The sequence below is a fragment of the Monomorium pharaonis genome, chromosome 1 (assembly GCF_013373865.1).
Source record: "Monomorium pharaonis isolate MP-MQ-018 chromosome 1, ASM1337386v2, whole genome shotgun sequence".
NCBI lineage: Eukaryota > Metazoa > Arthropoda > Insecta > Hymenoptera > Formicidae > Monomorium > Monomorium pharaonis.
In genome coordinates this window covers 9687295-9702218 of record NC_050467.1, presented here as the reverse complement: position 1 = coordinate 9702218, position 14924 = coordinate 9687295, and the positions used below count along the sequence as shown (strand labels likewise).

Genomic DNA, 14924 nt, shown 5'->3' with positions numbered 1-14924 from the left:
GAAACGGAACGGACTCATGCGCTCATGCGATGCGTTGTCGTCTCATGCGGTCTATGCGTGAAACGGAACGCACCCCTAGAGAGAGAAGTAACTCTAACCTATATGGGAATGAAAAAAGCGGGACGTCTTGGAATTCGAACGTTGATCATGCAAGTAAGTTATCCAACTGCAATTAATATCCAGGGCTACATTCAAAAACGTTCTTTCCGAGGAAAATGTTACTCGAAATATATAGTACACGTAACGTATTCTATATTACATCGAGTAAAATTTTTCTCGGAAAGGACGTTTTGGAATGTAGCCCTGGAATGTTATTGAGTGACTTTTTAATCAAGTACTATTTAAATTTAATTACAATTTTTATACAAGTTTAATATAATTTTTTAGTTATTAACCCTAGAATGACTTACGTTTGTGTTTGTATACACTGTTACCTGTTTAATTCTTTGTGATAATTTTATATTTCATTAAAATTTACTATTTGAGATTGAAACAGAAAGACATTTAGATGAGATGTACCACTAAATTTTTTAAAATAATTACAACAGTTATATTTTGAAAAAACTTTATTTCTAATTGGCACAATTAAAAGATTTTAAAAAAATACATATCACTTGAGTTAGATAACACTTGAGTTAGATTTTGTGATATTTTTTAAGGCTTTTTTTAAGACCTCTCACTATAACTATATTGAATTTATGATATAGATAAATGATATATTAACAACCCAACTTTTTTGCATCCGTGCCGTATTATAATTATTCACTATATCCTAGTGCTGTAACTTGTGACATGCTTATAGACCTGTTCTTTGTCGCTGCATTACTGCACTAATACAATAAGCTAGAATAAGACAAATATATTTTTTCATATTCTAACTTGCGGTAAAGCAGTGCAGCGCCAAAGGCTACATTTTGATATTCACTGCTAGTACTAAAAATTTACAATGTATGTGACGTTAACTATAGATTTTCAGTACTGGCAGTGAATATCAGAATGCAGCCAAAGAACAGGCCTTATGAAATCTTCATATAGGCGAATACTAATTATAGTAACCCAGCAAACACAGATGTATAACTGTCACATTGTGTAATAAAGTGGATCATAACAAAATATAATCACATTTATTAATTACATGTAATGTACTACCACCCCAGAGAGGATCCTCCTCACGATAACACTTTCCACCTGTGCCTAAGTGCAAATGAACCACATCCTTTTCGGTCGGTGCCCCCCCTTCCCCCTGCCAGGTTCAACGTCATGCACATACCTGCATCAACGGGTGAAGGCCCTTGCTTTCATCCTACACATACAACATCTATTTCCATTGTTCTGTCGCAGCACAAGCGAACCAGAGAAAATTCAGATTGTCTTTAGAAATACTTATAGCTCTTTATATAAACATCGATAATTAACTACACCAATAATTGTTCAGATAATAACCATCTATACAAATTTGACAGCTGTCAAAATTTAATCGCAGTGATTACTCTCACAACATGAAGTAAGCACAGCAAGAAAATCAATCGACATTGTAGAAAAAAGACTCATTACATGCTTTTTTAAGATACAGTAAACAAATTTTGGATATTAAAAAATTTTAAACACATACAACAGAGGATTTGGAATCATGAAATATAGGAGGGACAAATCACGTCCCTGTCTCTGTTGAGTGTGTGTCAAAATTTATAATTAGCTTTGATTTATATTTAACATTGGCGTAAATAATTAATTTTAAAATACATAACTTTTTTATTCCATTCAACAATTTTATTTTTTATATTTTTGAGCTGTATCACTTTATTTGTAGAGATATGATGTGCAAAAATTAATTCATTTTACTCAATTTCCTATACAATTAGTGCAATGTTGTTGCTAGAAATTTAATTGACTTTCGAATGTTTGCGTTTTTATAGAAGAAGGCTAGAAAAACAAGGCGGCAACTTTTAGCGGAAAAGGCAGTGATGCAACAACAGTTAATAAATAAAGCAAATGCCCTGGCAAACCCTTTGGAAGCTTTGCCAAAATTCCACAAATACATTACAAAGGATAACGACACAATCAAGTTTGTTTGTGTTAAGGCAAAGAACGCACAATCAAAGTGTCTTACTTGGATCTTGGACATTATGGAGAGAAACATGAAGGATATGTATGAACGATCCAGTTGGGGCTGGAACATGACTGAAAAACAAACGGAACTGACAGAAGATACGGCATGGTATCTGGTGGCATTGTGTGATGACAAATTCATCGGCTTCTCGCATTTCCGATTTGACATTGATAATGGCGACGTGGTATTATATTGGTATGTAAATCAATTTTCTTGAAAACGGATCGACCGATTTTGATGAAAAAAATATATGTTATGAATATCAATTAGAGATTAGAGAGAGATATTTTTCTAAAAAAAATTAAGATACATTTTTGGCAGAAAATATGGATTAAACATTTTTTCTAATCTTTAAAAAATTTTTTGGAGGTTATGTTTTTTATTTACACCAACCTAAAGACCTATAATCAACTTTGAGTATATATACATGGAGGAGGAATGCCAGCACTGAAAGTGTGTCCAAGATCTGTGCGAGAGAGAAAGGTATATCATGATACTTGCTCTCTCTGCGCATGCGTCAAACGCTATATGTACAATGGCTGGCATTGTATGTTTTACACACACATACAATCCGTAAATAAGTACAAAAGTGCACAAGAAGTGCACAAGAAATGTTCAAACTGCGGTGCAGATAATGATATTAACGCATGCGCAGAAAAAGCGAGTAGCATGATATACCTTTCTCTCTCGTACAGATCTTGGACACACTTTCGGTCTACATGAAACCATAGCAATTCCTCCTCCATGTATATATACTCAAAGAGAATCAAAGATGCACCAATGGCCCCCCACCGTGACTCTTGTCCGCCATCTTGTACCCATACTGGTGACTGGATGGGGGCTGGGGGGCTGGAATCTGGAGTAGTGGGGATAGTAAAAGTAAACAATGCGAGCCTGCTCCAAGTTCTACGCAACCATATAGCAGCTGCAAATTTAATTTTTCTTGTTCTTCCTGAGTATCGTCAAAATGTAGTGACTCTCGAGAGTGCAGAGATTGAATTACCTTATAATTTCTGACACATTCCTTTAACCTATATTGCTCAGCACAAAGCACTCTCCCCTCTTCTTTACCCAGCGTGGGTACGCAATGGCGGATAAACCACGTGATTCAAGTGACCAATCAAAATTGTGTTCGCCATTGGCGAATCTTTTATTATAGGTCTTTATACCAACCATATTTAACATAAATATTCCCTAGAATATTCTCTGTAACATATATTTTTGCTCAATTTTGGTTCAAGTGGTGTAAAAAAAATCGCTTTGGTGACGCTACGCCATAGTGTACTATTTTGGACTCCCGTGAACTTGGCACACCATATTTAAAAATTCAAAAGTTTCTTTAGAGTTCTAGTATTCTTTCTACAATAATTCTAGAGTTCTATGGAAGAATTTTCAAAAGTTCAGTTGATTAGATATAAAAACAAATTAGATTCAAAAATATAGTGCGCTAAGTTCACGTAGCGCACCGAATCGTAAAAATCAATTATTTCTTAGAAATTTTAGCTTGTTTTACAATAGTTCTACAGTTCTTGATTAATTCTATATATCAATAGTTTTACCAAATTAATCTTAAAAAATTTTTTTAAACCTGAGGTGGCATTTCAGTTTCAGAAAAATAAACTTGTATTTTTCTATAGTTCTCAAAGATTCTATAGTTCTTTACTATTTCGCATTTTGCAAAGAGTTCCGTTAATTAATTTTAATTATTTAAGCCGACTTTTTTTGCGTATTATCTACGAAACGTACGTTTTGCTGACAGTTTTTGTTATTTTTTTGGTAGTTCCCGACAGTTCTCGCATAATTTCAACTATTTCGATTCATTTTGCAAAGAATCTCAAAAGTGTAAAGTGTCTTATTTAGCAGAATTTTATGTCACGTCGATATGATCTTATGACATGAGTTTGAACCCAATATCTGTCAGGGCAGATTAAATCTAAGATAAATACTTCGATTGGGAGAGACTACCACGATGACCTAGACCTTGACATGTTATGAAAGCCCTCCTGAGTAACCTTCAAAAGATTTTAGCCACCGCTCGTGATTCGTCAAAACTTTATATATATATATATACCCAGCTAACCATTTGCTGCCAAATTGTCAGCAGACTGCTAAAAATTTCTTGCGGAATCAGGCTGCCAAAACTATGGCCTACTGTGTCCTCGAGTGCGCCCCAATTGCAAGCAAAAATTGTTATCAAATCCTGATATCAAATTGGGTGCAACACCAGAGCAGACCTGTCACTAGCAATACAATGACAAATTTATCCAGCAAATTGAGAACAGATGTTGCAACGTAAACTCACAGCAGATTTGCGCCAAATATGCAGCATATCTGTATTCATAAATGATGACAGATTGGCGACAGATTTGTCGAATCTTTTCATTTTCACAGTTATAATTTTATTTGAGAATCGATATAAGCAGTCTCCTGGGAAGATTTATTAATTCAGGAGTAGGAACAGATTGAATAATTTATCCCACCCTCTTCTTATCATCTAATATTTTCTATAGGGGGGCCTCAATTTCCCTTTATATCGCAGGTATATTATCTATTCTAAGTGCAATTAATTTTATTAAATTTCTTTGTAGTTAAATTTCACTAAAAAAAAATGAAAATACTACCAGTTCTGTACCATAAAAGTATAATGTAGCGGTCCTCCGCCACATTGGACTCCTCCGCAGGCGCAACGAAGAAAGATAATTTTTGCTTACCTTAGTCGCGCTGCGAGTGGTTTTTATGTAGCGAGTTAACTGCATTTTACTCCCGAGAAAGGCCACCTATTGACGGTGCCGCACTTTTTATTGCCAATTTGACATTTCGACAGATCTGCTGCGTTTCTGGTATCAATCTGTTACGTACTTTGACACACAAATGTTGCATTTCTACAGGCAATTTGCTGACATTGTTTGCACTTTGGTGTTTGTCGTCAATCTGTCATCAATACTTTCAATAAATCTGCTCGCAGTTCACTATTATTTTGTCATGTATTCTGATGATAGACGTTGCTAAATATTTGCTGAATATCTGCTAATAGTGTTTGCAATGACAAGATATATTTCTTATTTGTAGCCTTTTTGGCAACAGAATCTGTTGTCAACATTTGTCACAGCAAGTGGTTATCGGGGTGTATATACTATATATATATATATATATGTATATATATACATATATATAGGGTGTTTGGTAAAGATTTATGTAATCTTTATAAACAGGTAGAGCGCATTAAACTGAACAGAAAAGTTTATCATTTTGCAATTTTCGCAATAGTTAATAAGTTGTTAATTACACAGGCACACAAAAATGTGATCGGTTCGGCGAACCAAACTAATTAATCCTTATGTATTTTGATTCGCTGAATTCAAATCCAAGGTCAGAATTGCTGAATTGGCTTATTTTTTCCTAATTAAAAAAAAACACCACTTTTTTGTGTACCCATGTAATCAATAACTCGTTAACTATTGCGAAAATGGAAAAACATTAAAGGACTTTTCTGTTCAGTTAACTGCGCTCTACCTGATTGCATAAATCTTTATCAAACACTCTGCGTATATATATATATATATATATATATATATATATATATATATATGTCTAGACACACATATGCGCACGCGCAATTTTTCAAAATTTAAAATGACGGAAAAATTCAACATGATGGCTCTAAAATTGCAGATAAAATAGTGAAGCTTTGATCTTTATAAAACTTAAAATGTTAAAGTTTCTAAGATCGCTGAGAATCTGATATTACTTTTCCAAAATTCAAGATAGTGGATTCAAGATGGCAGACAAGAAAGTGATAACAAAACATAAAAAATTGTGAAATCATGCCTTCTACTCTTATTTACAACCCTTAGCGATCTGTGAAATCAAAAATTGACGCCAGATTCCGAAAGAGCACCTTTGAATACTCTTGAAAATGATTTTCCTGTAGAAATTCATCATGATGTGAATGATAATTTCACAGATAAGTGAAATTTTCTGGTTTGTACACATTTTCCAGTCGCCCTATTGGAGCCGCCATATTGGATTTTTTAAAATGCCACAGTGCTTTCGAAAGTTAAAGTTATAAGCTACATTTTGGTCACTAGCAGAAATTTTCAAGATTTTTTTTTGTAATGGAAGGAGGGGGGTCCGGTTGACAGAGAATGCCCCATATACTATATATGAATACACGACAATAACAGAATCATACTTAGGCTATAGGAATTCTTATAGTTAGTAGTAATAGGTACTCAAGAAGTAAACATGCGACTTCACGAGTTTTTCTATTTAACCAACAATTACGAAGAATTAGTGCGTTATCTTTGTTAAAATAATTAAACGAACCATTGAATGTCCACGTTGTAAGAAGACTCCTGAAATAGATTATAAAACATTATAAACATTATATTGCTGAATTTTTATTCAAAAGAACTTATTCTTTCAAAAAAATAATTTACACATTTTTGAAATAATGAGGAAAATTTATCCTATTAATAATGATGTTATTGAATAAAGTATTTATTGAGTACTGTATTATATGGGTTTTTCCACTTTAGGTACAGTAGAGATATCATGTATCGTATTTACGAAACTTTTTTGTTAATAACTTCTTAACGAATCACGAGCGACGACTAAAATCTTTTAAAGATTACTTAAGAGGGTGAATTTCATAATATATGTCATCGTCTTGACAAAGTCATCGGGACGGTCTTCCCTGATCGAAATATTTACCAAATCTAATTTTCTACATACACTAATAAAATTTTAATAATTTTGTACAAAAGTTTATTTACATTTATTTATTCGTTAAAAAATTGCATTGTATAAGTCATTATTTATTATCTTATTGTTTGCAGCTGATTTCAATGTCAAAAGAATGATGTCCAAAAGTAGGCAAAATTTGACCATAATGCATGAAATTAGTCTATCTTTATATTTTGGGCTTGAATATGACACTTATGCCCGTATTCATAGTTAAACCTTATATTTAAGATCTTCTTAAGTTTATTTTTAGATGCTCTGTGGATTATTTCATTGGCTAAAGTATCTAAAGATGAATTTAAGTATAAGGCCTGACTATGAATACGGGCATTAAAATTGTCCAAAATCTGGGAAACTTTGTGAAAATACAGTTTTTCTGCATAAAAATCTTGTTTTTAGGAAAATGTTATTATATAACATTTTGGATATTTTTTCGTGCTTCTGAAAGAGCGATAGGTCATTTCGATAGGTTTTTTCTGTAGAGTTTAAAAATAAAAGTGTTCCATTACATCACGTTTTTGAAAAAAAAAACAGGTTTAAAGAGTAAAAAATGATGATTTTGGTCATTTTTGAAGTAACGTAGCTAATAAACCTAATATTATAGAGACTTCTATAAGAACTCAAAGTAAAGCTTGAACTTTGAACTATAACTCCACTCAGGGTTGGAAAGTTACTTTGTAAAAGTAACTAGTTACAATTTTTTCATTGAAAAAGTAACTAGTTACAAGCTTAGAACATATACACATGGAAGAAGAATCCTAGAGTGCGTTCCGTATAAGATATTATTTATCCTCGTTTAACGTTTGACGAATAACAAGGATGAATGATGCACCATGCGCATAATGCGTGAAACGAAACACACCCCTATTGTTCTCGGCAGAAGAAATCTGGGTCATGTAACTTCGATGACTGGGTCATCGATCATATAACTTCAAGTGAAACTTTTCACTTTTCACTTTCCGCTCAATCTCATTCCACGTGAACTTTTTCAGAAACCTGTGCGATTATATAGCTAAAAACTAAATGCGTGAAAAGTGAAAATTGAAACAATATGTTGTTAACCTATATAAATACAAAAAATATGAAATTGATATTATAGAAATTTGCCATAAATTTTCAATATTTAAAAGCATTACATTCATTATTCTGTCATTTAAGGCGATTTTTGGCGATCGTTTGGTACATGTACCGAATGGAGCCATTATTAGATCGAGTATACAGGGTGTCTGGTATTTTTTTATGGGATGTTTATGAGCAGGTAGAGCGCATGAAACTGTACAGAAAAGTCCTTGCCGTTTTTCTATTTTTGCAATAGTTAACAAGTTAGTGACTTGTAAAATTTTCTGTATTATCCCGGTCTACCGGCAAATGCAAGCGTGCTGAGCGCCCGGCCGCGGCGGCCGCCCCTCCCCAGCGCTTGAACCTTGAGATTGCTACGCGCGCGGGGGGAGTTGTTACAACAAGCGACAAAGGGCTACGCACAAGCGACGCGTAACGCTAAATTTTCCCTTCGAGTTATGATGGTTCCTTACGTTTTTTGATGAAAATAAAATGTTCTAATGACAAAAAGTATGTGTGTACGTGTACATACATGTGTACAAAAAATATCAGTTTTAATGCTTAAAGAAGTGATTACTAAATTTATTTTTTTAATAAATAACAATTATTTTTAATAAAAAAAATTTTTTTTTATAATAGTCTTAAACGTCGTAAACGGTCATTATAAATTTTAAAAGAAGCTGTTATCATATGCTCGAAACAAAATTTATGCTTCTTCAAAAAACATTAGAAAATTTTATCGATTAAAATGGAAATGACAACCAAATAAAATGTTTGTTTCAACTTTATATTCTTAATTAAAAATTAAATAACTAGGATATTTATATTTTTAATAAAATTAATCCTTGTGATAGATTTTTATAATACACGGAAAAAACTTTATGGTAAAAATTACTATGGTAAGTAGTAAACACGGGCCAAGGAGGAATTATGAAAATTTTTATTATGTTTTTCATCAAATTACGACAATATTTACACTACTTATATGATATAATTCTCTGAAATTTCTTCTTGCAGTTCGTGGTTACTATCATAAATAATAAAATCATATATAATTTTACTATAAAATTTTTTCCGTGTAAATTTACGAATATATGAATTTATTAAATGTTTGAAAACTTACAAACAATATTTATTTAATTTAGGAAAATTTTAGTATGCAATGTGTGTGTGTGTGTGTGTGTGGGGGGGGGGGGGTGTACATACATATGCAAGCTAAAGAATAATCACTTTGTGACAGGTAAATGATTATGCCTTAGTTCCGCGATTTTATATTACTATTACTATTTATGCTGATTACTATACACGTACACGTCAAAAAATTATGATTCTAGTTTTAAAAAAATCAATTATTCATTTTTAATTGTTTTTTTAATAATTATTTTATCTTTAATGACTGAAAAGAGTATTCTGTTGATAATAAACACCACACTTTACATAAAACAAATAATGTTTAACATTTTTGCGTATGTACACACACATACACACACACAAATTACAAACCAATTCTTGAATTAAGGAATAAACATTTTCTTGTCACAAAGTGATTATTCTTTAGCTCGTGTATGTATGTATCACCTCCTCCACACACACACACACACACACACACACACACATTGCATAAAATTTTCTTAAATTAAATAAATATTGTTTATAAGTTTTCAAACATTTAATAAATTCATATATTCGTAAATTTACACGGAGAAAATTTTATAGTAAAATTATGTATGATTTTATTATTTATGATAATAACCACGAACTGTAAGAAGAAATTTCAGATAATTATATCATATAAGTAGTGTAAATATTGTCGTAATTTAATGAAAAACATAATAAAAATTTTCATAATTTCTCCTTGGCCCGCGTTTACTACTTATTATAGTAATTTTTACCATAAAGTTTTTTCCGTGTATTATAAGTCTATCACAAAGATTAATTTTATTAAAAATATAAATATCCTAGTTATTTAATTTTTAATTAAGAATATGAAGTTGAAACAAACATTTTATTTGATTGTCATTTCCATTTTAATCGATAAAATTTTTGAATGTTTTTTGAAGAAGCATAAATTTTGTTTCGAGCATATGATAACAGTTTCTATAAAATTTATAATGACCGTTTACGACGTTTAAGACTATTATAAAAAAAATATTTTTTATTAAAAATAATCGATATTTATTAAAAAAATAAATTTAGTAATTACTTCTTTAAGCATTAAAACTGATATTTTTTGTACACATGTATGTACACGTACACACATACTTTTTGTCGTTAAAAAATTTTATTTTTATTAAAAAAGGTAAGGAACTATCATAATTCAAAGGGAGAATTTAGCGTTACGCTTGTGCGTAGTCATTGTTGCTTGTTGTAACAACTCCCCCCACGCGCTTAGCAATCTCAAGGTTCAAGCGTTAGAAAGGGGCGGCCGCCGCGGCCGGGCGCTCAGCGCGCTTGTATTTGCCGGTAGGCCGGGCTAATACAGAAAATTTTACAAGTCACTAACTTGTTAACTATTGCGAAAATGGAAAAACGTTAAGGACTTTTCTGTTTAGTTTCATGCACTCTATCTGCTCATAAAAATCCCATAAAAAAATACCAGACACCCTGTATAATTCTACAAAAGTAATAAATTTTTTAATAAATTACGAAAGTAATTATGTAGTATATCAACACACATACACATATTTTTATTAATATAATTTACATATTATATTAATAAAAATATGTGTGTAAATTACAGCATTTAAGGGTCGTCGCCATCTTTGGTCCAAATAGTTGAAAGCGAGTGCAAAGACCTTACTTAGCGCCATCTGTCAATCGACGGACCTTAGCGACATCTTAGATCGAGCAACAAAGACGTGGAACCGTCAAAAACAATCGCGGTTTGTCTTGTGAAGGGATAAAAACATGAAAAACAGTATTTTGTATTCAGAGAAAATTTTATAGTAAAAATTACTATGGTAAATAGTAAATGTGGAAGGAATTATACTATCAAGGAAGGAATTATAAAAATTTTACTTATATTTTTACTATGTTTAACGAGTTGTCACACTTATCTCGAGTCGCATCGTTATCACACTGGATACAGCATACTTATATCGATTTTTAAACGGTCACGGGTTTAAAAGTATTAGAGATATAATAACCAAAAAAATTGGGGATTAATTTCAAAATTTTTAGGATATTATTTGATTGTTATGATGTTAAAATTTGAAAAGCTTTATGTCGAAAAAAAATCTTGAACATATTTCCGGAAAAAATCGATTTTTACAAAGAAATTATATCTTTGAGTTTTAAATATTTTAAGTTAAAAATTTAAGTAATTACTGTTGATATATATTATTTTAAGGAGAAAAGTAGTTTTTTAATCGGCGCTTAAAAAAGGGTATTTATTTTGAAGGTGAAAGGAAGGTACTTTTTGAATAGAAAAATGATATGCTTATATAGAAAAAATCAATTTTTTAGAAAAACGTACAAAAATGGCTTTATTGAGACTGTTCCGATTGTGCACATAAACGATTGGACACAGTAGTACTTTCCCATTGAATACAGTCCCAATTGGACCCGGTCTCGATTGCGCATTGCCCCGATCGGACACAATTCTAATCGGACATAGACTCTATTGGACACAACAACGATCGGACACATAGCGTTTAAATCGGACACAGAATTAATTGCACACGGACCCGATTGCGCACCGATTCGTTTGCACACGATACGATTCTGCATTGCAAATAGTATGTGGGTGATTCAAGTTAAACCAGGACTTTTGAGTTTACAAAATAAAAGAATCTATCCTCAACCTCAAGGAGTGAAAACTTGCATTTATCCTTCGACACACTCGTCTGCTACACCCATACATCCATCCCAGCGCTCAACCAATGCCTGGTAAGCCCCGGTATAGAAAGATCAGCCATCACGCTTGAATCATTTTAGGACAGCCCGCTTCACTTTGTCATTAGTACTGAAACGGGGACCTTCGAGGAATTCCTTTAGGGATCCAAACTGGTGGAAATCACTCGGAAAGGAGTTCCTCGGAGGTCACTATTCAGCACTGATGACGAAGTGAAGCAGGCTGTCCCAGAACAGCTCAGACGCAATGACAAATCTTTTCATGCCAAAGCCTTCCAAGTATCAGCTAAACGCTGGAATAAATACAGCATGGGAGTACAAATGCAGCATGGGAGTACATCGAAAAACAAATGCACCTTCCACTTTGTTTCCACCTGTTTGGATCCCTAAAGGAGTTCCTGATAACGAAGTAAAGCGAGCTCTTCTAAAATGGTTCAGACGTAATGGCAGATCTTTCTATGCCGAGGCTTTTGAGGCATTGCTTGGGATGAATGTGTGGGTATATGTCGAAGGATAAACGCAGTTTCCGCTTTTTGATATTTGTTCTTTTATTTTGTAAACTTAAAAGTCTCGGTTTGACTTGAACTACCTAATACATGGGTTAGCGACTTGGACGGTTGGGAGAGGGAGCTGAAGGCTTTCCCCTTGCACCCCCCGTGCGTGCGTGTGTGTGCGTGCGCGAAACATTCTTTGCACCACATAGATTTGCGACTTTCCACGCAAACTGGCGAATATGCTACGGGTAATTTGGATGAGCTGAAAATTGTAATTCTAACTCAGAACATCTCAATAATGACTCAGCATTCTCAAATAGCACAAAATATTTATAAAATATTGTAGGAAGTGTAATATGTACGAGCATGCGAGCGTATCGAGAATTTGGCAGTGAGCGGTGTGCGAGTATTTATTTTGTTTTGTTTTTTGAAATGTGCGAGAGAATTTTCGAGTTTTGACGAGCGAATCTTCCCGAAAAGTCAAGCCGGAAGAATAGAAATTAAGAATTCTATTAACTCTGAGCAACGATTCGCGAATTGAAAGTTTGAGTTTGTATGATTTATTCCAATTTCCTAAGCCCTAAATAAACATTTTAAAAAATATTTTCTACAAATTTGGGGGCTTGTCCATGGGGCGATACGAGCTATTAAGAAAGGTGAAATCAAACTGTGAGAATATTAATTCCGTGTTGTGTTCTGAGAAGCAGAAAGTACGCGTCACGCAAGTTGTTCCGAGTCGTGACGAGTAAAACGTGCGAGAAGTGTGAATATGTGAATAAGAGAGCAAAAAACATTTTTGAATAAAAATGAATGTGCAGGAGTCATCAAGTTATATGATGATTCAACTAAAGGAGAAGCTGCGAGAGCTGAATTTGCCTACTGTAGGAAACAAGACCGAATTGTTGAAGCGTTTGCAAGAAGCGGATCCAACCGATGATTGGGCCAGAGACGTCGGGATGCCTCAAGATGGTGGCGAAACTGGCTTTGAAATTGAGGCATTGACAATCCATCAATGAGAGATAGAAATGTATCGTCGAGAGAGAAAATTAGCTGAGCGTGAGTTACAAATAATGAGAAGAGAAATCGAGCTGTTAAGGGCGCAGCAAAATATGGCGAATCATATAAGTACGGAAAGAGAAAACGTTTCTTGTGACGTTGCTAAGGCGAACATTTTACTTTTTTTGTACAGAATCGTTTACTCAATTAAAATGAGTAAATTATAAAAGTAATGTGGCAGTCGTCTTCCACATCGTCCTCTCGTAGCGAAAGAAACTGATTATTGCTTGTCTTAATCGTGTTGCGGGTGGTCTTTATATAGCGGGTTGGCTGCATTTGACTCACGAGAGAGTAATCGCCTACCAGCCTATCGGCGGCGCCGCGTACTAACTAAAAAGTTGGATAAAAAATGATAGAAACATATAGAAATTTGATAGAAAATTTATAAAATTCTATCGTTCTTTATCGTATCTCAATTAAACGATTAAAACTTTATCTGAATATGAATACTTTCCTATATGATCTTACCTAATTATCTTACTGAATAGAAAAATTACGATTTAAAGTCTATACAAATTAATCTGAAATTGTCCCTATATGTTTCTATCACATATATATTATGGAACAATAATCGTTTTCTATCGTTGTCTTTATAAGAGGAGATATTTCAAGGAGGAACAATTATCACAGGCACACACAAAAAGTGATCCGGCGGACCAGACTAGTCAATCCTTATGTATTTTGACTCACTGAATCCGAATTCAAGGTCAGAATTGCAAAGTTAGCTCGCATTTTCTAACCTCAAAAAAAATTTTTTTTTAATGTTGGTCTGGCGGACCAGACTATATAATCAGTTAATCCTTATGTATTTTGACCCGCTGAATCCAAATCCAAGGTCAGAATTACTAAATTTGCTCATTTTTTTTAACCTCAAAAAAACTTTTTTAATGTTGGTCCGGCGGACCAAAGTAGTCTATCCTTATGTATTTTGACCCGCTGAATCCAAATCCAAGGTCAGAATTATTAAATTTGTTTATTTTTTCTAACTTCAAAAAAAATTTTTTTTAATGTTGGTCCGGCGGACCAGAGTAGTCTATCCTTATGTATTTTGACCCGCTGAATCGAAATTCAAGGTCAGAATTGCTGAATTGGCTTATTTTTTTCTAACCTCAAAAAAACACTTTGTAAAAGCAGTTTGGATCTTAAATGTATAATTCGGAGCGTGCAAGCTTGCGTAAGCACATTATCCGGGGAAAATTCAATACTTATAACAAGTCTGAGCTTCTGTGAATGAATAGCGTAGAAAATTCACTCCCTTTTCCTATTATATTTAACTCTTTTATTCTGACCTTGGATTTGGATTCAGCGGGTCTAAATACATAAGGATTGACTGATTATATAGTCTGGTCCGCCAGACCAACATTAAAAAAAAATTTTTTTTTTTTTTTGAGGTTAGGAAATGCGAGCTAACTTTGCAATTTTGACTTTGGATTCGTATTCAGCGGATCAAAATACATAAGAATTGACTAGTCTAGTCCGCCAGACCAACCTTTTTTTTGTGTGTCTGTGTTATTTTATAATTCCGCCGGACAGAACATTCTGTTGTTCTTTATGATATCCGAATTAAACGATTAAAACTTTATCTGAATATGGATACTTTCCTATATTAT

The 14924-nt window shown here is 33.3% G+C and overlaps 1 protein-coding gene across 1 annotated transcript in view; it reads left to right on the top strand.

Annotated features, from left to right (window-relative positions):
- The window catches only part of LOC105837509 (N-alpha-acetyltransferase 40), a 58589-nt gene continuing 43665 nt past the window's right edge, over positions 1-14924 (top strand). Inside the window, exons 1-2 of the mRNA XM_036293561.1 lie at positions 1-153; positions 1917-2305. Coding sequence (XP_036149454.1) covers positions 25-153; positions 1917-2305 — 518 coding nt within the window. The 5' untranslated portion in view covers positions 1-24. The remainder of the gene's footprint in view (positions 154-1916; positions 2306-14924) is intronic.